General features: G+C 39.1%; 1 protein-coding gene across 1 annotated transcript in view; it reads right to left on the reverse strand.

Annotated features, from left to right (window-relative positions):
* The window catches only part of Svep1 (sushi, von Willebrand factor type A, EGF and pentraxin domain containing 1), a 159,160-nt gene that overhangs the window by 52,412 nt on the left and 80,911 nt on the right, over positions 1-25,837 (reverse strand). Inside the window, exons 19-34 of the mRNA XM_042695890.1 lie at positions 21,745-21,906; positions 21,323-21,414; positions 20,174-20,270; positions 18,006-18,119; positions 14,729-14,842; positions 13,494-13,695; positions 11,555-11,712; positions 10,550-10,751; positions 8,125-8,300; positions 7,441-7,565; positions 6,364-6,487; positions 5,493-5,663; positions 4,024-4,197; positions 2,998-3,117; positions 534-710; positions 190-274 (exon numbers count right to left, since the gene is read on the reverse strand). Of these exons, the coding sequence (XP_042551824.1) occupies positions 190-274; positions 534-710; positions 2,998-3,117; positions 4,024-4,197; positions 5,493-5,663; positions 6,364-6,487; positions 7,441-7,565; positions 8,125-8,300; positions 10,550-10,751; positions 11,555-11,712; positions 13,494-13,695; positions 14,729-14,842; positions 18,006-18,119; positions 20,174-20,270; positions 21,323-21,414; positions 21,745-21,906 (2,293 nt within the window). The remainder of the gene's footprint in view (positions 1-189; positions 275-533; positions 711-2,997; positions 3,118-4,023; positions 4,198-5,492; positions 5,664-6,363; positions 6,488-7,440; positions 7,566-8,124; positions 8,301-10,549; positions 10,752-11,554; positions 11,713-13,493; positions 13,696-14,728; positions 14,843-18,005; positions 18,120-20,173; positions 20,271-21,322; positions 21,415-21,744; positions 21,907-25,837) is intronic.

Consider the following 25,837-nt stretch of genomic DNA (forward strand, 5'->3'; position numbering starts at 1 on the left):
GTTAAATGACTCCAGAGATGACTACTACTAGATTATTGGGCTATATTTCTTCATATTACACTTCATTCAACTTTTTTTCACCTTGTTTAATTTCATACTCAAAAAAATCCTCTAGAACTGCATCCTTCCTTCTTTCAGTGTTCTACTACCACTGTACTGACTAACTACTATAATTTTCAACACACTTACCTGTATGTCACTTTACTCTTGTAAGTAAATGTTGACCCATCAACACCACCATTTTCTGGGGCAGCTGGTACACCACAGGAAACAGCTTAAAGGAAGAAACACAGAAGGTGTGAACGCCTGAGATTCAAGGGACAGCTCTGGACTTTTCTTGACCTCAAGATCTTCCTGCCTCAATCTCTCTTCCAACTTGATTGCTGGCTTGTGCTAACAATCTATCACTGGCTTCTAGATCTGTTCGTTTTTTTGTTTGTTGGTTTAAGCACATGCCTCATCGTTCAATTTCAAGACTGATAGGACACAAAAGAGTACCTACCACAATACTCAGGGATGTGTACTCAACACACCTTCACAATGTGGTCTGAGATGATTCCATTCTCCAGTCTCCAAGCATGTGATCTTGGTGACTCCTACCAGCTCATGTCCTTCTTCACAGGAAAATGTGACCTCAGCTCCCACAGTGTAAATCTCCCCAGAAGAGAGGCCGTTGTCTGGATTTCCTGGAGCTTTACATTTTACAGGTTCTGAAATGAAGGAAGTTTTAGTGGAGTAACATTCACCCAACCATGCAAAATCTCCCAGCCAAAGAACTCCACTACAGCTAAAGTACCTAGGAAAATCCTGAGAGAAAAGCTTTTGGAAAGAGGCGCATGAAGGCTAGGGGCTCCTGGGACATCAGGCCAGAATATATATTTAATAGTTTTTTTTTTTGTTTTGTTTTTGTTTTTGTTTGTGCCAGTCATGGGGCTTGAACTCAGGGCCTGGGCCCAGTCCCTAAGCTTTTTCACTCAAAGCTAATGCTCTACCACTTTAAGCCACAGTGTCAGTTCTGTTTTTCTGGTGTTTAACCTGAGATAGGAGTCTCACGGTCTCTCCTGCCTGGGCTGGCTTGGTAGCACGATCCTTAGCTCTCAGCCTCCTGAGCAGCTAGGATTACAGGCGTGAGCCACCAGCACCTGGCTTAACAGTTATTTAAATAATAATGCTGGTATAAGATTTATTTGGGCAAAAAGGCAGTGTGTGTGTGTGTGTGTGTGTGTGTGTGTGTGTGTGTGTGTGTGTGTGTGTGTGTGTGTGTGTTTGTATGTGTGTGTGTGTGTGTATACACTAGTGCTTGGGCTTGAATTCAGGGCCTGGACGCGATTCCTTAGCTTTGTCACTCACAGCTGCTGCTCTACTACTTGAGTCCCAGCTTCACTTTTGACTTTTTGGTGATTAATTAGAGATAATTTGGTGGTTAATTGGCAAAGTTTTCTTTTCTATCCTGTTTTAATCTTAGTGTCTTTTCACCTTATAACTTTGTGTTGAAAAAAGACTATCAAATGTCTTTGCCTCAAGCAGTCCCTTATGATTTTCTTCTGGATTCTGTATTAACTCAATTTTTCTAAGTCATTCTCTGAGTCTCTAGCATGAGTGCCTCCTCTCTTTGTGTTGGAATATTTCTGCAAAATTTCTGTATGTTGATATCACTTATTTTACTTACTCTACAAAGAGAAGAAATCTAAATCAGGTATTTTCCTCGGCAAGTTGTGCATTGTTTTCTTAAATAATATACAAATAATAATCAAAATTTCAGGCTAAGAATAAGATTATATATATCTATAACTATCTATCTATAAGAGATTTTCTAGATTGATCTAGATTATGTTTCTATTTCTGTCCTATGACTTACCTTTTTGTTGTTTTTTATCCTCTGTCCCTCCCTCCCTCCCTCCCTCCCTCCCTCTTTCTCTCTCTCTCTCTCTCTCTCTTTTCTCTCTCTCTCTCTCTCTCTCTCTCTCTCTCTCTCTCTCTCACGGTATGACACAGGGTTCCTAAATCACATATAACTCCTGGGTCTTTTCTGTCTCAGATTGCAGCCTTTTACTTTTTGGTACTTGTTAGACAAATGATTTAATCCAGTGCTTTACATTCCTCTTTCTTAATGTTTTCTGGTGGTTACACTACAGAATGTAGAAAGGTACCAATCAGTCAAATCAGTGTTCTTGAAGTAATTACTGAACATGGACTTGGTAAGGCAAGAGGTCTATTTTCTTCTTCTCCCTTTTTATGAAAGATATTGTTTTTATTTATTTGATATTTTATTTACTTATTTAATATATATCTTATTGTTACTGTAGAGTTGATATACAGAGGGATTATAGCTACGAGTCAGGCAGTAAGTACAATTTTTTTGAACCATCTTTTAAAAGATTACTAAGATGCTTCAATTCGACATGTCAGTTTCTGAGCACAAATGCATCTGAATGTCACCCTTTCTGTTATTCTCCCAACCTCACCCATCCCCTCAATTTTCCTAGTTCCATTTTCATGTATGCACATTGGATATCATGACTGCTTTTGCCCACTGTTTCTTTCTTCCTTTGTCCTCCCCCTGACTCGATCCTTCTGACACCACAAGCTCCAACTTTCTGGTATTCATGTTTTTAATCCGTAACATAGTTGGTCAAAGGAGTTATTATCCTTCCCTGTGTGTGCCACTAACTTTGTGCAATTGAGAAAGAGGAAGGAAACCGAGAAAGCATCTTCGTGACTCTGGCTGTGGTGGCAAGGCCATTGCGTATATGTACCACAATCCAAGGGCAAGCCATTAGACCTGCACTATGTAGATATTTCTTCAACATCCTGACAACACATGGTAGCACTATGCTAAGGTAACTTTTAGTTATTTTGAGATATTTATCTTCTCTACCTCTCTGCATGTTCCTCAAGTTTGAAATTACTGTCTTGCTGTAACATACCATATCTTTAAAACACATAACCACATTCAACACTGAGATAAGAATTGGCAGTTGTGCATGCATGAGTTACCTGCACAGGTTTTGCCGTCTCCTGTGTATGGTGGGATGCAAGAACATATATATGATCCATTTATATTCAGGCAGGACGCATGCTCGTTACAATCCGATCCAACTGCACATTCATCCACATCTGAAATGAAGACAGCTCACAGATGTTCACATTCATTTTTTCTTACAGATCAAGCATTTATTTTTACTTCTAAATTGCTACTTATCACTTACTGTATCTCTCTCTCTCTCTCTCTCTCTCTCTCACACACACACACACACACACACACACACACACACACACACACATATGTATATATATTTGTGTCAGTATTAGGGCTTGATCTCAGTGCATGGGCACTGTCCTTGAGTATTTTCATTCAAGGCTGATGCTTTACCATTTGAATCCCAGCTCCACGTCTTGCTTTAAAGAGACTCCCAAGACTTTCCTGCCCAGGCTGGCTTCTAACCAGGATCTTTAGATCTCAGCCTTCTAAGTAGCTAGAATTACATACACGAGCATGTAATGCCCAGGAACTTCATTTTTTTTTCAAATAAAATCTACATAGAGGGCTGGGAAGGTGGCTTAGTGGTAGAGTGCCCAGCATGCATGAAGTTCTAGGTTTGAATCCTCAGCACCACATAAACAGAAAAAGCCAGAAGTGGTGCTGTGACTCAAGTGGTAGAGTGCCAACCTTTAGCAAAAGCAGCTCAGGGACAGTGCCCAGGCCTTGAGTTCAAGTCCCAGGACTGGGGAAAAAAAAATGACATACAGATGTCATTATCACATTGCAGATCTTCTCAACTTCTAAAAGCTAGTACTTCCCTACTTTGTCAGAAGACAAATAGAAGAACAGGGGTTGAGAGAGACAATAAACATTTTAAACATTTCTGGCACCTCTAAGGGCAGGCAGCTGCTTTGTCATTACAGTTTGCCAGGAGTTTACTGGGATGTGATGAATGCCTTGAGAAACCCCAGGAATCTGTGGCAGCAGTCTCCCACCAAGCTAGAATAAACCCACAGAGCCATTGAAAACATTCATCTCACCGAGGCACAGTGGGGAGATGCCATTCCAGCTCCCATTGTCTGTACAGAACATCCTTGAATCACCCAACAAGTAGTAGCCAGGGTTGCACTGGTAGGTCACAGTGCTGCCAGCATGGAAGTCCTCAGCTGAATAGAAGCCATTCTCCAAGGGGGGAGGCACCCCACAGCGAATGGCTACACAGGGAACCAGAAAGAACAAAACCATCTTAGGAACAACAAGGATGTCTTTATTTGCAGTGACTGAGTTCTATGACAGTTGAGCAAGGCATGACTTTCATGACTTTCTCACTGGATGCAAACACTGGCTGCAGGGGGCTCTGGAAGTGGGGGCGGGCATGTGCAGCAATGAGGCATAATGTCAGCTTATAATAGGTATGTGATTCATATTTGGAGAAACTATGGATGGAGATCCTACCACCGATTGGGTGCTATCTTAGGTGCTGGGGTTATGTAGTTGAACAAAAAAAATTCCTGTCTTTTGGAACTTACCAGCTAGTGAGGTAGCTAGACAAAAACAAACAAACAAACAAAAACAAAAAACAACACCCAACAACAGATAAATACATACTATATCAAGTGGCATGGGTGCCATTGCTTATCTAGAACAGCTGTTTTGTCTCCATACAACCTCTTTACTTTGTCCACCCTACCTGCTTTTTGTTTTTTTCTATTTTAACTTTTATTATTCCTATAAATAAATGATACCCTATTTGTTTTAACTTTTATTATTCCTATAAATAAATGATACCCTATTTGTTTGTTAATTTTGCTCTCTCTCTGACTAAAATGGGAACTCCATAAGAATAGCAACTTTTCCTCCAATGGCTATATCTTGAGCACTTGGACTGCTGCCTGATACATAGCAGGCACTTTAAAAGTTGCTGAGTAAGTGAATGAAAGGAGCTCATTCTGCTTCCCCACCAGGCAATGACCCTCTGGGCCTCCAGCCTGCTCAGTCTGCCCTTCCCTCATACCTAGTGCTTTGGGCCACCATGGACACCATCTGCTGGTGATCGCTTTCAATCTTCCTGACCCACCTCCCTCATGGGTGCCTGATATAGCTGTCTACATATGGGAAAGATTCAATAACTATTTGCTGTGTTTGTTACTATGAAGTACTCAGCCTTTGTTTGGTGTTCCTGATGAATAATAGGAAAATGGCACAGGCTCTGTTGGAAAGTAAGAATCAGTGAGAGCAGGAAGCAACCATGGAGAGGGCAAGAGTCTGGCAGAAGTACTTTATATGCATGCAACGGAAACAATGAAACCTGTTGAAATTGTTTGAAGAAGGCCCTAACAGAGTGATGGAGTTTGATCAGGTACTTCTTCACATGCATGCATGGAAATGCTATCATAAAACAATCCTTGTACCACTAATGCATGTTGATAAAAATCTATTTTAAAAAGTGTCCTGAGGGTTTCAAAGTTGCTCAAGAGTCACCCCAGGGACTTGAACAAAGGCAGCTCACATTCACAGTGAGGGAGGGGCTGAGTCCATTGTCCTTGATTCAGACAGTGCTGCACTGGGTTGCCGACCAGTTGGAAGCCTGGATCACAGAACAGACTGACTTTGGAGCCTGGCTTTACATCTCCTGATGCAGCTTTCAGGTGCGGTACCGATCCTTCTAAAGATGGACAATCTGAAGTCAAAGAACACAGGTGTTGAGCTTGTCGGCAACGTATCAAGTCAAGGGTATAGATTCTGTATCAGCACAGGAAAGCCACTCCAATGAGATTAAAACATTACCACATATTGTCAATCACTAGCAAGAGAAATTACTACAACAATTCCTTGAGTACAACAGCTTTACCTCTTTGAACAAAAATCTGCTAAAAATTTTTCTAAAGGAAAATGGGATTTTGGAAATCTTAATAAGATGGTTCTGTAAGCACTCAAAGTCAGGAATTTTAGGACATTTTAAGAAACCTTTTAGAAAGTGCTTAGAATTTTCGGAGAGAATTGTGATCATTCAGAGTATGTGGATGGTAACATTCTATGTTTTTCTCCATTTTACCCGAGGCTAGGAAATAAAGAACCAAAAGAATAACCCCATCTCAAAGAGTAATATAGAACTCTAGTGGACATTTAAGTTATGACCATTTTTCCTCTCACGTTAACCAAATTTCCTCCCTGAATTCTTTGTACCCTGCAATCCAGAATGTATTTCAACATTAAAAAAATCTTTGGATAGACATGAGGTTAAATATAAAACACAAATTAAGGAATAGATTCACAAAGTTATGTGAGTTGGTGTGTAAAACATTCTGATCATCTCCTTTTCTAGAATCTTCCAGTGTAGTCAAATGATAGAGAAGTTGATGGAAGAAGAAAATTCTCACCAGAACAGAATATGCTTTTGGAACTGGTCTTCACTTTTCCGATAACTCCTCTCAGGAAATCAGGCCACGCCAACACATTTCCTCTACTGAGTTCCTCTGAGCAGGAGGTGGCTAGTAATTTCACCTGAAAGTTTAAAAGCATATCTTTAGATAAGCTTTACTTATTCCACTGAGACGGAGTTATTATATCATGATTTAGTTTGACCAAAAACATCTACAGATTTTTGGGGGTGGAGGGAAGAGAAGCAGACTTTTACATGGTAAATTATAGAGATGACCAGAAAGATTCTCTTCCTTTCCCCACCCCATCATTCCTTTTCCCAATTATTAATCCCATGTTTAGACTCATTGTTACCTGTAAAATTTAAAATGCTGTGCATGGAGTTTCTTGTCTAAAATGTTACAGTTGAGTGAGAAGTTGGAAAATGGAGGAGCTATCCTCCATTTGATGTCTTTGACCACTGCCATAAAAATTTTTTTGCCATTCTAATTATGAGCGAATATTTCTGAAACCTTGCTGTGGGTCAAACAAGACCAAAAATGTATATGTGGTATTTTGCTTGATCCTGTCAGAGCTCTGGTATGTAGCTGATGTTTTCTTTTACACAAAAAGAAAACGGAAAATTTAAACAGCTGGTGCAACATGTTCAGAATCATTTCAGGAAGTCTGCAGTAGAACTGGGATTCAAATACAAGCAGACTCAGTACAGACTGGCTTTAATCACTAGCTTATGTATGCTGTCAACAGATAATCTTGTGTTAGGTCTAAATTTCTACCAGCTGAGTCTGAGAGTTGAAATATTATTCTTTGTGATTCTTTTTGTTCTAAAATGGCAAGATTTTACCAAATACTCATTTCTAATAATATGTCATAATATTACCAAGAAATTTAAAAAGGATGATCATTGAAAATCACTGCAGGCAACATCTAACTTAGACCACAAAATCCAAGGGTGGGTGACACATTCTGATAACCAAGAGCTTACAATAAGATATGTCATCATTAGGCTGTTGACATTGTCACTAGGTTTATACCTTTGCATCTCATTACTGTCATACACTGAAAATGGAATTGACCTGCTGTGGAGACAGGACATAGTCCCAGAGGTTGAGCTGGCTTATGGAGCCCACAAAAGACTCAGCTGGATTGAATCCCTCTCCTTTTTTGTCTTGCTCTTGCCCAAGAACTAATGCACCACCACCTAGAGAAAGAAAGGTAAAACTGGCATGATGGTCTCTGTGATCCCCAGATGCTAATTTGGTATAAGTAGAACTGATATAAATACATGCCAAAAGTCATCAAACTGCTATTTAGAAATTTATTCCATGCTTTATCCATAAGAAAAAAATTAAATTAAGTTTATAGAGAACTTAAAAAAGTGGTTAAAGTTTAGACTATTATATTGGGCTTATAAATATATAACTGTAGCATGTGTGTTGGAGATAAAAGTGTCACAGACTTTTCCTCCTGGGGTGGCTTTGAACTGCCACGTTCAAATGGAGATCCTCAGATCTCAGCCTCCTCAGTAGCTAGGATTATAGGTGTGAGCCACTGGTGGCCAGCACCAAAGACATTTCTTACAAAGGGTCAAGCAGCTCATGCAGGAAAAGGCATTCAATAGCTTAGAGTCTGAATAATCTAGGAATGGTAAGTGACAGAGACACCTGGAACCAAGGACAGCAAAGCCATCACACTTACACATTTAAACACCATTTCCTCTAGAACCTGGCAGAATTATACTCCTTTGGCTAAAGACATACCAGGTATGGCTGTACCCACAGAGAGGCCAGAACCACTGTCAGATAATTTCCCATCAATGTAGACTTTCCAGGCTCCACCAGAACTTGTCCAAGTGACTGCAATATGATGCCAACTGCCGTCATTCACTGGGGGACAGTTTGTGATCCTTTCCTTGCCGTTCACATAAAGAACCCAGCTGTGGAGAGAAAGATTCCGGGAACACAGTCATGAGTCATATGTTGCAATTCTTTGGGTGGGAGAAAATCGGTCCTCTTCTTTTTTTTCTTTTTGTGGGTGAAGTACTTCTTTGTGTATGCCACGAGTCATTTTCTCCATTTGGCTATATTTCATAGAAGCAGAATTGTTTATTAATTATACTTACTTGAAGCTTATTGGAAATTTTGTATTTCCCAAACACAGAGTGGTAGGAAAAGGTGCTAGGATAAGTCAGGGGAGTTGTTCAATTTGAGAAAAACTTACTACCTGGCAATTTTGGAGAGTCAAGAGAGAGTGAGAGTTGTACACATGTCAGATTGTGATCTTTCTGCGAGAGTGTGCTTCCTAAGACCAAGAACAAGCTTCACATGTCCCATAGAAACTAAGTGTCATCTTCTGGCTGCTGCTGTGGTCTCTATATTTCTTTCCTCAAAAGTCATATTTAGGCCTAACTGCCAGTGTAATCAAATTAGGGACTAAGGTCTTTGGGAGGTGATTAGGTTATGAGGGTTGGGCCCTTGTGAATGGGAGTCCTAAAGCTGGACATGACAGTGCATGCCTGCAATCCCAGTCTGAGGCAGGAGACTGAGGCAGGAGGACACACACACACACACACACACACACACACACACACACACACACCAATAACAAAATAAAAGAGGCCCCAAAGAAACTCCTTACTGCATTATCTGACCACACAGTTAGAACATGTCAGCTATGAATAAGAAATTGGCCTTCATCAGACTCCAGTCCTACCAGTGCTATGATCTGGGACTTCTGCGCCTCCAGTATTATGAGAAATACATTGTTCATCTGTTACTTAGCCGAAGGTATTCTATTTGGTCATCTAAATGGTTTAAAATGTTGCCAAGGCAGTTATATAGTAATGTAAGTGCATCAGTGCAAAGAATGACTGGAACTAAACCAGAGTGTTCAACAGGATGGATTTTCCAGCCATCATATCACTTAGGGAAATGAAAAGGACAATAAGCAGTTGAAAGTAAAAACAAAAAACAAAAAACCTTCAGGAGTAAATGTAGAAATGGAAAAAGTATGGAAAGTTGATATTGAAAATCTAAATTCATTGACGACATCTCTATTTGAAGATGTTTATAAAGAAGTGACATTTCTTCAATGTTCTTCCTGCAAGTTCTCCTTTTCCTGTATCAATTCAACCAGGCAATAGGTTCTGTCTACAAGTAGTTTGCCTTAAGGAAAGAGTTTTGCAAACTTGAACTTTTTGGGGGAGTTATTGAATGAGTTTGAATCTAATGCTTGCTTGCTAGGTAGGTGCTCTTACCCTTGAAGCATTCACCTCACCCCTTCATGGATTTTTTTTTTTTTTTTGGTGAAAGCTCAAGTTCAACAAGAAGAAGAACATTTATGGATGGAAAGATTTCCATCAGAAGAGAGATTCTTCTGCCTCCAAGAGAGGAAAGAGGGCTCAGTGGGTTCCTGGAGTCTGCAACCTGCTCACTGGGTCAATGGTATGGGCAAACCTCTGAGGAAAAGGCTAATATGGGCCTCCACAGTGTATCTGGATCAAACGCATGGACTCACAGCCTTGCCAAGGATTGCACATGTGGAAAAGAGCAGCGATCTTAAAGGGAGCCAAGGCTGGGCCAGTTGACAGTCAGAGGTAAGAAGAGTGGACTAACAATGGAAGTCCTGCCCAGTCTGAGACAGTGTAACTGAAGTGACTTTATTGACAGTGCTGAGGGAGGAGGCCCTGGGGTTGGGATGAATTGATCCTAAAGGAATAGGAGGCATCACCTTGCCACTGCACTGTGTACTGGATCCTACTCAGTCCATCTATGGGTCGTGGGAGATCTTGCTTTGTATAGAAGGAGCATTGGTCTTAAGAGTCTAGCTCTGAGAGTCAGTGCTGCCCGTCCCAGGATGTGAGATTTGATACAAATCATTTAGTCTTCTTGAAAGTTTGTTTAACTCTTTCGAGAAAAGGTATGAATTTCTCAGATAATTATGACATGGTAATATATGTCAGCTTAGTAGCAAAACATAATGCATTATCACTAGAACTTGGCTTTCTTAATAGAACCTATCCAGATACTCTCGTGGTTATAATGATTCTGCTGTCTGCATACTCGACTTTTTGTGCTTCTTCGTCCCCCATCCCCAATGTCACACAGTAAGCCCTCACCAGAATCAGGTTCTAGCCTGGTCCAAGGATGAGGTCCTTGGCACATCCATTCTGGCACTTGTACTTACCCATTATAATCAGTCAGGAGGAAGGTATTGGCATTGTCATCCTCAATTGCATACGAAATGGGAGTTCCATAGTTGATGGAGTCAGAGGACTTCATCCAGAAGGCACAGGTTACCTCCTGGAGAGCAGGGAGCACGCCATCTAGTATGACATATTCATAGATGCCAGAAACTTCAAAATCCATGTTAAAAGCTGTAGACTGTTCTGGAACAAATAAGAAAGAGTTCAGAAGGTGTCATTGATGAGACAATTCCAGTGAACGGCATATGAGCAGTATTGCTGTCAAAGAAGCTAATTTTCAGCCAATGTAACTTGAGGAACAATGTATAAATCAAATACAGATTATTTATGAAAGGTGTAACATGTTATTTGAAACAAAATAACCAATGAGTACTTAGGAAAAACACTTAATGAGGAAAGAAGCAGAGAAACAGGGAGGAGTTAGTAGGAGAGGTAGGACTGGGATGCTACACAAACTGAGAGACAGTAGAGCAAGTCTGTGTACCGAAAAAGAAGGATGCAGTGGAGAGAAAAAGACTGATGTTGCAGGAGAGAGAAGGAGGTGACTAAAGAGTAACATCTACCCCTACTAAGGGTGTAAGCTTTTAGGTAGCTCATGAACAATTCAGCTCTGACCCAAACCTGCAAAACCTACTCCGTAAGACAAAAGCCCTTCAACTAACAGGTTCTATTCCCTGATAACCAGCTCAGGATTAATCTCTTTATTCTCAGGCATATTCATGGATCTTACCTCTTAAGTCAAGTGGTTTATTCGTATCTTTTTCTGAATACGAAGAAATTCTGCTAAATTCAATTTTTTCCCCATTTCCTCTTGTGTTTCTAAATCTAGTACTTAGTATATGGGATGGCTGTGAAGATTAAGTAAGTCCAGCATGCAAAGCATAGCTTTGGGTATGCAAAAGTATATGGAACAGAAAAAAATAACCTGATATTTGTTATATGCTGAATCTTAGTATTGGTCATAATAACATTTAGTTCATATGTACCTGTCTCACACCTGCTGCCGGAAAATCCTGGCAGGCATTTACAACTGTATGAGTTTAATTTATCCACGCAGGTGGCCTGATTCCTACATGGATTGGACTGACACTCATTGATGTTCAGTTCGCAATGTGGCCCTGTGAAGCCTGGGGCACACTGGCACCTAAAAGAAAACAAAGTGTATAAGCAATTGGAACAGTTGCAAGAAGGCATTAAAGAAAATCCCCCACCATAATAACCTAAGGTCTTTGAAAACTGACAGGCTCAAACATATGTTCTAGTGAACAGTCCACATCAACAGCATTTTAACTATGAGGTACTTCTTTCTGGTTTAGCTGATGAAACCTAAGTCAACATTAAACCTAAGGGCACATGTATTTGAAACACGGTAGCAAAAATAAAGTAGTAAGTAGTTCTGGTTCAGGTAAAATATTAGTTATATAGTGTATGTTCTCTATAGAGGTTCTTGGGAAAAATAGACAATGTTCAGATAGCATTCTAAAGGCTTTCTATGTGTAAATCAATGTGTATAGCATTTAGTTAATATTCATATTATTTCTATTTTTAGAGTAAGTTAAATGTGGCTAAAGAGGTTAAGTAACGATTGAAGTCTTATTGTTGCTAAGTGGTAAAGTGAATGTTGAATCTTTTCCTTAATTTGAGCGACAGCCTCTGTGATTTGCAACGAATCACTCAAACCCACCAGTATGGAAAATATATCTGATAACACCAAATGCTGAACAAGGGTGTCATGAAGTAGAAAATCTCAGTAAGTAGAACTAAATATGGCAAGAGAAGTTGAGATTTTGCATTTCTGGCTATCTAGGAGATTTTGATAAAGATGCCAAGATAGGGATAGAGTGGAGAGGAGGCTTTCTGGTTGTTGTTGTTAGATTGTAAATGAGAAGAGTCTGAGAAATGAAGGACAGATTCCATTTGGAAGAGCAAAATTGAAGGTAAGTAGTGAGAACCAGCAAAGAGGAATAAGGCACCTAAAAAATGAGGTCAAACTGAAAGGTGACAAAGAGAATTATGAAACAAAGTAAGAAAGACAAGGAAGAATACTAAAAAGGAGTCAGTAACATATAGAAACCCTGCAAAAGAATCAAACTGAAATCCCAGGAATGAAAATCTCAGTAAGTTAAAGGCAAAACAAAACAACAGCATCAACAATCTCTGTACACATAAGCAGAAAAAAAAAAAAAGCCAGAAGTGGCGCTGTGGCTTAAGTGGTAGAGCGCTAGCCTTGAGCTCAAGAGCTGAGGGACAGCACCCAGGCCCAGAGTTCAGGCCCCATGACCGAACCCCCCTCCATCCCCAAAAAAATCTCTGTACAATAAGACTCTTTAGTAGAGTGAATCATATTGAAAATAGAATACAGGACTTGAAGACATATACTTCTATTAGAATACTCAAACAGTCAGAAAAACAAAATAAAAAATGGGAAATACTAAACTTCTTTATCACTATTAAGAGACCAAATATAAGAATCATGGCCACAGAAGAAGAAACACAAGTTAAAGGGGTAGGAAAAAAATTCAAGAAAATAAACAAAGAAAAATTCCCGAGATGGAAGCAGTCATTCAGATATAGGAAGGCTTTAGGACACCCAAAATACCAGCTCAGAAAAAAATCATCCTTAAGACACATAATAGTTCAGAAAAAGGCAATAATCCTGAAAGCTGTAGAAGACAAGGGTCAAGTTATATATAATGGACAGTGCATCGGAATAGTAGCAGACTCCTCCCTAGAAATATTACATGAAATGAGGACATGAAGGATATATTTGAAGTGTTGAAGGTAAACAACTGCTAACCCAGATGAATCCATCCATCAAAGCTATCATTCATAACTGAGACTGACTGTGAAATTCCATAAATATGGCTAGATGATTGACTATCCAAGCAAATAAAAACAGCCATAAGTCCAGATTTGATATTTTACCTGAAGCTATTGGCTCCATCCTTGCATGTGGCTCCATTTTGGCAGGGCTGACTAAGACACTCGTTGATGTTCTTCTCACACCGGGTACCCAAAAATCCGGGTGGACATTTGCACAAGAATCCCCCAACTTGGTCTTCACAGGCTGCACCATTTAAGCATGGGTTTGACTGACATTCATTGACTTCTGCTTCACAGTGCACACCTGGGGAAGGGGCAGGAAGAGAAACAGGCCAATTCATTAGTTCCCCAGGAAAGCAGTGATCGAAGAGGGTTTTGCTCCTAAGGGTTAGAATAAAGGTCACAGAGCCACTGGCCTATCAGACTAGTTTAGGATCAACTCTGTAATGAGCTCTGGCTTTGATCAATTATTTTAGAGCACTGCATGAGTTACACGAGTAGGGGAATGAGTACATTTCCTATCAAGAATAAACTTCTATTTTTAAATTTTCTTTCTGAAACTAAGTAATAGAATAGGCATTTATGGGAATAACTTCAAAAATAGATTTAGTTAGGTTTTTTTTTTTAACTTTTTTTCTGACTGGTCATGGGGCTTGAATTCAGAGCCTGGGCACTGCCCTGAACTCTTTTGCTCAAGGCTAGTGCTCTACCACTTTAAGCCATAGCCCCACTTCCAGCTTTTTGGTGGTTAATTGGAGATAAGAGTCTCTCATTGACTTTCCTGACTGGGCTGGCTTTGATCCACAGATCTCAGCCTCTGATTGGCTAGTGTTACAGGCATGAGCCGCCAGTGTCTGGCCCAAATTTTTCTTTATTTTATGGACCTTGTCATTTTCTGTCACTGGCTATTTTTTGTTTTGGATTTTTTAAATCAATTAACTATACATATTTAAGCATATTATGTTGTATCACCTTGTCACATCCATTTGCAAAATATATTGTTATGGATCTATTTGTAAATATTATTTATACAATTTGTCTTTGGTTCTTGCTTTAAAGTTGCATAAACACACACACAAGCTTACTACTACTTTTTTCTGAGATGTTTGAGTATGAACTGCAGACTTGTTTCAGTGTGCATTTCCTTATACACACATACAAACTTACTATTTTTTTCTGAGAGAGACCCGATTCAGTGTGTATTCTCTCAAAATGAGGATGGTCTCTTAACAGTATTACAATATATTCATAAAAATTGGAAACTAGCACATACATTCCACTGGATTTTAGGGCTTTACAGGATTTTAAGAAAACAAGGAAGAATGGAAACATCTCACCGGTGTATCCTTTCATACAGGTACAGTAATAGCCAGCCAGGCCATCCACACAGATTCCCTTATTCAGGCAAGGACTGGAGCTACATTCATTTATGTTTTCTTCACATAGTTGACCTGTGAAGAATTAGAGAATCTCTGCAATGGAGAAAAACTAGGCAGACTTGAAGACCAATAGTTTTCAAACAAGTTTCTCAGGTATAAGAATTGTACATTAGAATTAGCCCTAAAAACCATAGCTAATCAGCTGGTCAAAACTGTTGCTCTTTGCCAGACACACTGAAATAAAATATTTCTATCCTTGCAAAGGTTCATTTTTTAAAGCCAAAAATTTTCTGTCCTGAAATTGAGTATAGATAGCATATAATAGAAATAACACCAATACCTGAGCATATATTTAAGCTAGCAAGTGTGTGTGATTTGATTCAATTTTTTCTTGTATTAGGTGTTTGCTAGTTGTTCATCCTTTGTTAGATTTATAACTTAAGAGGCAATAGTCACAAAGCTGGCAAAAAAAAAATTGTGGGAGAAATACCCTAAATGAAGAAAATAATGTATTTTGTTCTGTGAGTTGGGAAAAACAATACCAAACCTCTGTATAGTTGTCTCATGTCCTGGATAAATGTAAGTTTAGCACGAATAACACAATTCAAGTTCCTTCTTCTATACATCTAGAAACAGAGGCCCAAAGAAATCTGGGACATTACCAGGACAGCACAGAAATGACATAAGACCTGTACAGATTATTAGTACACAGGAATTTGCATAGATGTAGCTGTACTAATGTATTAATGTACAGCTACATCTATGCAAAGACTCCTTAGTTTAGAGTGCTTAATTTTATAGTTTGTGGATTTACCTAACTCATACCAATTATTATTTATGTATTTTATCACATAAAATGTTCTAAAAAATTTAACCAATTAAAGTTGAATCACACATACACACGTATGCACATATGCACCATAGTGAAAAATTTGTTTTTCATAAGACATTTACATAATACATAATTTACAAAATAAATATAATAAATACATAAAATAAATGTTTTCTAAGGAGCATAGTACATTTATAGTAAACGTGTCGTTATTTATTTAGTGATTTAGTTAGTTAGTTAGCTGGTCATGGGGCTTGAATTCTGGACCTGCGGACTGTCCCTCAGCTCTTCAGCTCAAGGCTAACACTCTACCACTTGAGCTACAAAAAAACTTCCAGTTTTCTGGTAGTTTATTGGAGATAAAGAGTCTCACAGTCTTTCCTGCCCAGGCTGGTTTTGAACCGCAATCCTCAGATGTCAGTCTCCTGAGTATCTAGGATTACAGGTGTGAGCCACTGGCACCCAGCAATGTTGTCATTTATTTAGAAGCACGGATCTATTTTTCTTGTAGTGTCTGTATCAGCCATGTGACCCTCAGGGTCACTCACCTGATATTTGCAATTTGAGGTAAAGAAATATGCAGTGTAGTTGCTTCATTTTTGTACTGCATGTGCGACCACACGCACATAGCAAGAGCACAGAGGGAGGAGGAGAAATAAACCTGAAAACACAACAATTTGCTATTGACCCACCTGTTGAGCACACCCCTGAGTGGGGGTGAGAAGTGTGCACCTGCAGCTTCCTCAGCCAGTCCCAGGGCCCCTGCGCCTCTTTGGCTGTCAGCAAACAAATTGCAGAGGGCAGTGTGTGTGTGTGTGTACATATATACACACATACCTGATTGCAGAGCGCAGTGTGTGTGTGTGTGTATGTGTGTGTATAAATACACACATACCTGATTGCAGAGGGCAATGTGTGTGTGTGTGTGTGTGTGTGTGTGTACATATATACACACATACCTGATTGCAGAGCGCAGTGTGTGTGTGTGTGTATGTGTGTGTATAAATACACACATACCTGATTGCAGAGGGCAATGTGTGTGTGTGTGTGTGTGTGTGTGTACATATATACACACATACCTGATTGCAGAGCGCAATGTGTGTGTGTGTGTGTGTGTGTGTGTATAAATACACACATACCTGATTGCAGAGGGCAATGTGTGTGTGTGTGTGTGTGTGTGTGTGTGTGTGTGTGTGTACATACCTGAGCCCAGAAACTCAGCCCCCCACTTTAATATTTATGAAATAAAATGACCTCTTGTTTGAGATAAAACAGGCATATTACAAAACAGCATGCCTTCCAATCTACCTGATTTGAGGGGTCTTTAGCGGCTGTTTTGACCATTTAAAATTTTCCCCTTTGCAAACTTTGGAATTAAAGTCCCAAATAAAGCATAATTTCACTGCAAAATTCTCTGTGCTTTTCTATACGACTAGGATCTGTTATTTCATGGACTCCAAATAGAGAAAATATTTGAGTCATATATAATAATTGCATCATATGGGGCTGGGAAGATGGCTCAGTGGTAGAGCGCTTGCCTTGCATGCATGAGGCCCTGGGTTCGATTCCTCAGCACCACATAAGCAAAAGAAAAAAAGCCGGAAGTGGCACTGTGGCTCAAGTGGTAGAGCACTAGCCTTGAGCTGAAGAGTTGAGGGATAGCACCCAGGCCCAGAGTTCAGGCCCCACAACTAGACCCCCCAAAAAATAATAATTGCATCATATATAACTGCCATACTTTATGAAAATTACTTTTAGATGATAAAGTTATTAGGCTTAGTTCTTTTGATCATTTTAAAAGAACTTACTAAGGCATAGATAACTATATACATATATGAATTTAAAATATAGAATCAGATACCTTAGATAATTATATACATGTATGAATTAAAATACATAACCACGTGTTTCTACAATAGTCAAAATTTTGAGTTAGGTACAGTGCTAGAGAGTTTAGGCAATCTCAATATACTCCATTAATAATATGTTGTTGTTACTACTTGTAAGATAGTAAAGCACATTCTATTTTATGATAATATGTTTCTAATAATTATTACCATTATAATAATAGTAATAGAAAAGGGAATTGACAGTAAGTTGAGGTTTCTCAACTATTTGGGATGGACAGGGTGTTGGAGGTTGCAACTTTAAATAAGACACACACGTATCTGCATCATTTAGATTGAAAGAAGTGCGCTGACCAATCATAGCTGATTCTCTTTGCCTAGCATAATGGAGATAACAATTCCCAATGAATGTAAATAATAGAAATTATGCCTCTACAGTGTGTTTATAATATCATATTAGTCTATCCTAACTGTACATGTTAAATTCACAGTGGTGATGAAATCATGATTCTGAAGTTCATAGGTCTATGTAGTAAAACCAAGACTTGTCCCTTACCTGCATAACCCAATGAGCACTCACAAGTGAATCCTGCTACTTGGTCTTTACAAATTCCGTGGTTGAGGCAAGGCATAGAGCTGCATTCATCAATATTTGTTTCACATTTTAAGCCTAAAATACAAAGCAAACACCGAAGGAAAATCAAAGACAGAAATGAACAGGAATAATATGATAATTTTAAAAGGTAGTATCAGTAATTTACATTGACAGGGGCTAGTGATCAGGACAAGTAAACTGCTCTCATCTACAGACTATTTAATGAAGGCACTATCTTTTTCTTATACAGATTTAAGATAGCCTATACGACTACATGGAAAATAGCAACAATTCCAAATAAAAAGTAGGAGTGAAAAGGGAAGTTTTGAAGTGTAACTGGAGCCAGGAATTTTGTTAATTCCAAGGTGAAAAAAACAAGAAGTCGGGATGGGAAGGAGAAACAAAGGAGGAGGCTACAATGCTTGATAAGAATTGTACTCATTATCTTGCCCATGTAATTGTAACCCCTCTGTACAGTATTTTCACAAAAAAAAAAAAAAAAAAAAACGCAAGAAGTTAGAGATGCTCCTTATTAAGGTCACTTGGCCAAGGGGTGAGGGTGGAGCAAAATCTTGCCAGATAACAGCTCACATGCCAGCTCAACTCTCAGTGCACATGCCAGAGGCCAAATTGTAGCTCACATCCCAGGTGCCTGAGTATGCCTGGCTTCATCTTCCCCTTCGATGATGCACACTGGCCTTCCAAGGGCTAATTCAACTGAAAACCTATGATCTTCCTCTACTCTGGGATGGTAGGTAGAGTGTCAAAATATGATGCTCAGACCACTGGCATTCCCTGAGACCTTAACAGAAATATAAACCCTGGTGTAACACCTCACACCTACTGCCATATTTCTGGAGCCTATTAATATGTGTTTGGACAAGCCTTCCAGATGATTGTGACACACATTATGCTTGAGAACCACCATCATATAATATTCCCTTTCTAACCCACCACTCACTTATAGAATCTTTGATAAGACCTCTTATTTATGTAATGTTGGGACAAAACTTTGTATGGAAAATTCACAGCCCTGCCCCCCCAACACACACACACACACACACACACACACACACACGCCAACTATATAAGTAGAAGGCAGACATTCTTTTAGCCCTTGAATATATCTTGTTTTCCAATATAATTTTGGCATGCTTTTTTTTTTTTAGAGAATTAGTTTACTTACATACTGTTTTTATTTTTTATTTTTTTAAGCAGAGAGAGCAGGTTTATTCAAGAGTAGAAGAATAGTCAAGCAAAGCAGACTCTCCTACGTGAGGGGAAACCCAGAGTCGAGTATCCCTTCTGTATCATTTTATTTTCATTAAACACTTTTAATCTGGGGCTGAAGAGTGGCTCAAATAGTACAGTGCCAACAGACCAAGCCCAGCAAGTGTGAGGCCCTAAGTTCAAACCTCAGTACTAGCCCAACCAAAACAAAACAAAACAAATCCTTTGAAACTGATGGCAATTTTGTTAAAAAGACAAAAATTTCTCTAGTATCATTAAAAAAATTTCCAGAATAAAATGGAATTATTTTAACCTGTTATTTTAAGGCACAGTTCAATTTTCTCTTTTAAGTGTTTCTGGACTCAGCTTAATTAATGTGAACCAAGCTTGTAGGGAAACATAATTCTTACATAACTCCCATGCAATTGAGTCCAAGGCTATATTGCTTTTTCTAAGTAGAGCCGTGAGGAAGATAGAAACAAAGCAACAAATCTTAGCCATGTACCAAGACTTCTACGATTGTGTAACAAGGGAGAAAACTAAGAATGTGCTTGAAAATGTTTGTGCTGGACAATCTGTTCTATGTTGAATGTCATGCATTAATTTGTGTTACAAGAAACTTTGGGCACATGGCTGTTGGAACTGTATTCCCATTTAAGTAGTCACTTATGATGTGAGTTTCCTCTAAAATGTGCAAAAAAAAAACTTTGTAGGGGTATGAATATCTTTTCTTTTACCTCATGGTTAATCTTTTTTCAATTCAAAAATTTTCCCCCTGGTAAGAGTCTAGTGTATCTTGTATTATTTTTACATCAGTATATCATTAGCATTCTAAGTTTGATTCTGCAAGACACAATAAAATATACTAACGATACAAAAAGTTTGCATTGCTCAGTTACCTGTATATCCAGGAGTACACTGACAAACATAACCATGTCCAACTTGTTGGCAAGTTCCGCTGTTGTGGCAAGGGTTTAAGAAGCATTCATGGAAAACCTACCAGCAAAAGAAAAGATGCCTTTTAGAGATAAAGCACTCTGTTCAACAGAAATCCTGCCTAAGCAGCCAAGAGATGACATCAAACAGCTGGTTCTTGCTTCCAGGTGAGTTCATGAAAGCTAGCTGGAGCATTGTCTGAATAAAATTTGTGCCTTCCATCTATGGGTACAAATGATAGCTACGATACTTGAGTGATGTTCCAGTAAGCCTGAGTCATGTTCCTAAATGCTGGCAGCATGTGTGCATCTATTTGATATGTTTTAGAAGTATTTGACAGAAGGGATTGCAAACCAGGCCAGTTTAATGAAAATCCCTGGTGTGGAGCCTGATTATTTGAGAGCCCTCGCTTTTAGGGGGTTCCTACAAATTTCTAGGACTAATAAGCTCAGCTCCAACTACAAATTTAAAAACTCCAGAAAGTCATTGTATTTGACTGTATGGAGTTGAAAAATAACAAATGAAACCGTATCATCTTTAGAAACATCAAAAGCCAAGGATTCCATGACTGAGCAAAATGAATTCAGAATAATGGTAGAATCTACAAAAGTTATCAGACTTAACAAGTAGTTTAAAAAAATGAAAAACAATTGGCTTAGTTAAGTTCATGACTCATGTTATTTTTTTAAAAAATTCTTTCAAATTCATATTATTCCAAGAAATGTTTTCTTGCTGGCACAAAGTATGTAAATAATTTAGACGTGAAGGCTGAACAATTCTTTTAGCCATTCTCAACAGGCTTTTGGCTAAGCCAAACATTCCTTTTTAAATGATGGGCTATGTTTGTGCTTAGTGTCAATTATTAGTGAGTCAAAGGCTCTTATAGCCACACATTCTTGGACAGACTTACTAAGGAAAAACTCATTTTTGGTACTTTGAACGTCAAATGTGTCATTTTTTGAAAGTTCTTCCTAGGAATCATGAGTAAATAAAATTATTCACTTACAGAACTCATGAGTCTGATTAGATTTGCCAACATGGTAGTTCTCTGTGCGACATGTAAGATGAAAAATTATTTTCCAGCTATTCTATTGTGCAGTAAATGGACTTACTTGACTGCCAACTTCATACTTCTTTTCTTTACTTCCAGGAGAGTTAAAGAACATGTCACTTTCTTCAGCTGCTGAGAAACTTGAACTAAAACCTACCAAAATTAATAGGGTACATGTCAGTGTGTGGTACATATTACTAATAATTTGGCTCCATCCAGACACTAAGATTCTGGTTGTAGAGTGAGTTAAGCCACATATTTTTATTGCAGTAATAAACCTTTCTGAAAGACATTTGGCAATCACCAAATCCAGCACTTCCAAAATGGCACTTTGAGCCATTTTGTCATTAAAAATATCTTAAAAAGGTCAATTTAACAAGCCCAGATACCCGAACACATAAAAAAAGGAGATCTGAAAAACATCAGAGATGAGCAAAGAATCTCCATCGTGGGGTGTGTAAGAAATGAAGTATATCAACTTACTAGAACAATCTGAGATGGATCTGGCACCAGCAAAAGTTGTAGTTCCATAAAAGGGACAAGATAGGCAGAAGGATTTTCCTGGGTCAGGCTGGTAATAGTCCCGAGGACACTGATGGCAGGGCATTAATCCCGATCGAGAGAATTCTCCTGCTGGACAAGGTACTACCAAGAAAATAAGAAACCACTCAAACTCTGTGCATATAAAACAACACATTACATTTTTAATAGGTTCCTGCAAACTTTGGGGTATAAGAAGGCTACTGAAATAGTAATGTAGTCCCTTTTACATATTTAATATCCTCACTGTTTATCTCCCAGATAAATGTTTCACGGTTTCCCCTTCCTGTCATTAACCACACATAATTATTCTATAAAGATCAGCATTATCCATAATAGTGTACATTAGTTTTCTTCCACTTCATACTATACTGTGAACATTTCCCAGATCTTTCCCTTTGTAATTAAGTAATGTGATTTTTAACAAGTAAAAACTATTGCAACCACTGGTTGCTGGTGACTTATGCTTAGCTAGTCAGGAGGCTGAGCTCTGAAGATCACAGTCTCAATAGCCTAGACAGAAAATTCCTCGAGATTCTCATCTTCAATGAGCTAACAAAAAATGTAGGAAGAAGTAAAGGTGTGTCTCAAGTGATAGAGGGCTAGCCTCGAGAGGAAAAGCTAAGGAACAGTACACAGAGCCCGAGTTCAAGCACCCCCTCCCCACCCTGAACCAACAACAAAAGTATTTTATGTTCAATATACAAAAGAAATATAAAAACTGATATCTTAGCAAAAAAATTAAAAAAGGGAAACTGTATAACATGCCCAACACACAAAGAAAAAAAGAAAGACAAAAACAAATAGGAGGACAAAAAAGAAAGGGAGGAAGAAGCAAGGAAGGCAGAGAAGGAGAGAGAGGGAGGGAAAGTATGATGGAAAGAGAGAGGGAAAAGAGGGAAAGAAAGACGGAAAGACAAATAAGAAAGCAAGAAAAAAGAAGAAAGGCATGAGGAAGGAAAGAAGGAGAGAAAAAAGAAATGAACTGAAACTAGGAAAAATATATAAGGGGCCATTCTGGAACTCATACATGTTTAACATTAAAGTAAGATAGCCAGGGCTGGGAAGGTGGCTCAGTGGTAGAGTGCTTGCCTTGCATGCATGAGGCCCTGGGTTTGATTCCACAGCACCACATTAGCAAAAAGAAAAAAGCCGGAAGTGGCGCTGTGGCTCAAGTGGTAGAGTGCTAGCCTTGAGCTGAAGAGCTGAGGGACAGTGCCCAGGCCCAGAGTTCAGGCCCCTGGACCGGACCCAAAAAATTAAAAAAATAAAATAAAGTAAGATAGATCTTACCCAGCAGCACCAAAAGTGTTGAGTTGTCATGCCCAGTTCTTACTTATGATAAGCAGAATGTGGTTAAACTGATGTGAGGAATATTGGGAGAAATGGGGGCAGTTCCCAGCATTTTGAGATGTTCTGGGAATTATAACTGCTTAATTACAAATTTGGTGTGAGGCAAACCTCAAAGCTTATTTTGAAAGCAACAAGAAAAAACATGTCAAATAAGAACTTGCTTCAGTGTAAAAAATCTTACTTGATTTCATGGTTGGGAGGAAGTGGGGGCGGGCACAGAATTTTCTGCTGCAGACTTTGTTCTCAAGCGTGTCTGCATATTGACAAAGTAAGAGTCCCCAAGAGATCTATTGCAACTATAGTATAAAGCTTTGCTTAGCTTTAAGAAATCTAAAGCTGGTTTTACTCAGCTGACATGGTTTATGAGTTTCAATTAGGTGCTAGAAAATTCTCTTTGCCACTCTTCAGTGAAACATTTAGGTTGATGAACTCTCTCCATCTACCATGTCCAAATAATTTAAACATGGGATATAGAAAAACCTATAATTCTATGTTTCCCCACTCCCCACAACTCTTGAGAGAAGAATATTACCCAAAATGCAATGCTTGATGAGCCCCTATGGAGGGGAAAAAGTGCTCATAAAAACTTCCCATACAGTTGTTTCTTTTATGTTATATCTTTAAAAAATATATTATTATTGTCTTTAAGTAGCCATACAAAGGAGTTACTTCAATAAATCAGTTTCTATGGACAATGCATCGTGATGGATGTCACCCCATTCATCATTCTCCTTCATCCCCTCAACCCAGCCCCTCCCCTCAACTTTCCTAGTTTCATAGGATATGCATTGAATGTTATGTCTGCATTCCCGCCCCCCCCGCTTCATTCTAGTCCTCACCCTTGATTTCCCCCACCTTCAAGTAACGCTTTCCTGGTATTTATTTTGTTGGGCTGTGAGTTAGCATTTGTAAGGAATTACACCATGTGAATTCTCCCCTGAAAAATACCATACTTTGGTTAATATGTTTGTTGTGTACACTCTATGTAGTTTTGCTTTTAAGGATGGCTGTATCTGTAACGATGGCTGGAGTGCAGTTAGTATAGGAGGTATGTGAATATGTCTTTGCGTTGCTTGGAAAGATGGGGAAGACACAGCTTGGCTTCTCAGAAAACCTCACTCATCCTGGAATCCTAGATGCCTAGAAAGCTAAGAAGGAGAGAATCATGGTTTGAGGTCAGCCTGAGCAGAAAAGTTCATGAGACCCATCTTCACCTCCAGTTGGGCGCAGTGGCACATACCATAACTCCAAGCTATGTAGGAGGCTAGATTGGGAGGATCATGTTTCCAGGTCAGCTTAGGCCGATAAGTCCATTAGACTCTGCCTCTATGGGGAAAGCTAGATCTGGTGGTGGGACTCTATGATCCCAGCTATGATGGAAGCCAACGTGATATGGACTGGAGCTGAGATGTGTGTCCACACAAGAAGCAAGATCCTATCTTAAAAAGAACCAACACGAAGGGGAGATACTGTCCAAAATAAATGCACTCATTATCTGACTTATGCAACTATAACCTTTCTGTAAATCACCTTTCAAATAATAATAAGAAAAACCACCATGGGGAAAAAGTAACCAGAAAAGAACAAACAAACCAGGACTCAGCAGTGTGGAGGTGTGGCTCAATGGCTCAACTGGAAGATCAACAGCCTAGCAAGCATGAGACCCTAGGTTCAAACTCCAGTGCCACCAAAAGCCACCCATTCATTCTATAAGGGAGCAGCATCTTTGGGTTGCCACAAATCTTAGGTTATTAAGTAAGAGTATTCAGAATGGAGAGAGAATACAATATCTTCTAGATATGTTTATTCTCTCCTCAATAGCAGAGGTAGTCTAACACCTTATTTTTTGGTAGTGCTGGGATTTGAACTCAGGACCTCATACATACTAAGTAGGCACTCTACCACTTGAGGCACCTTACTAGGCCTGTAACTTCTTACTTTTTTTTTTTTGTCAGTCATGGGGCTTGAACTCTGGGCCTGAGCGCTGTCCTTCAGCTCTTCAGCTCAAGGCTAGCACTCTACCACTTGAGCTACAGCACCACTTCTGGTTTTCTGGTGTTTTATTGGAGATAAGAGTTTCATGGACTTTTCTGCCTGGGCTGGCTTTGAAGGGCGATCCTCAGATCTCAGCCTCCTGAGTAGCCAGGATTACAGGCGTGAGGCACCGGCGCCTGGCTACTTCTGACTTTTAATACAGTTTTGTTGACTTTGCTAAGTACTTGCAAAGCTTTGTAGATTCTGACAGCAGGTTGACCTTGACTGCCAGTCCCAGTTTCATGATAATTCTTTGTTTTCATTTTTTATTTACATCTTTAGGAAGTTTTGACTAGATTAACTATGTTCAGTAGGGATGCTAGTTAAAAATACACACACATGAGAAATATATATTAAGCCAGTAGTTCTTAACATGCAGACCCTACACCAATAAAACAGATGAAAACTAGCTAAAGATGAAAATTATGAGATCTTCTTTAGGCTTAGTGAACCCCAGAATTCTGAGGATGAGGTGCAACAATAGGTGTTTAACAAACCCTTGGTTCTCCTGGCTGAGAACTAAAGCTGTGACTCTCAACTTATCCTGTTACTTGAGAGCCATCTGGGGGGGGGGGGGGGGACTAGAAACCACTGTTCAGGCCTTACCTCAGATATAATAAATTAGAATATCTTGGAGTGGAGATTGGGC

The sequence above is a fragment of the Dipodomys spectabilis genome, unplaced genomic scaffold (genome assembly GCF_019054845.1).
Source record: "Dipodomys spectabilis isolate Male_0828 unplaced genomic scaffold, ASM1905484v1 ptg000006l, whole genome shotgun sequence".
In the NCBI taxonomy this organism is placed as follows: domain Eukaryota; kingdom Metazoa; phylum Chordata; class Mammalia; order Rodentia; family Heteromyidae; genus Dipodomys; species Dipodomys spectabilis.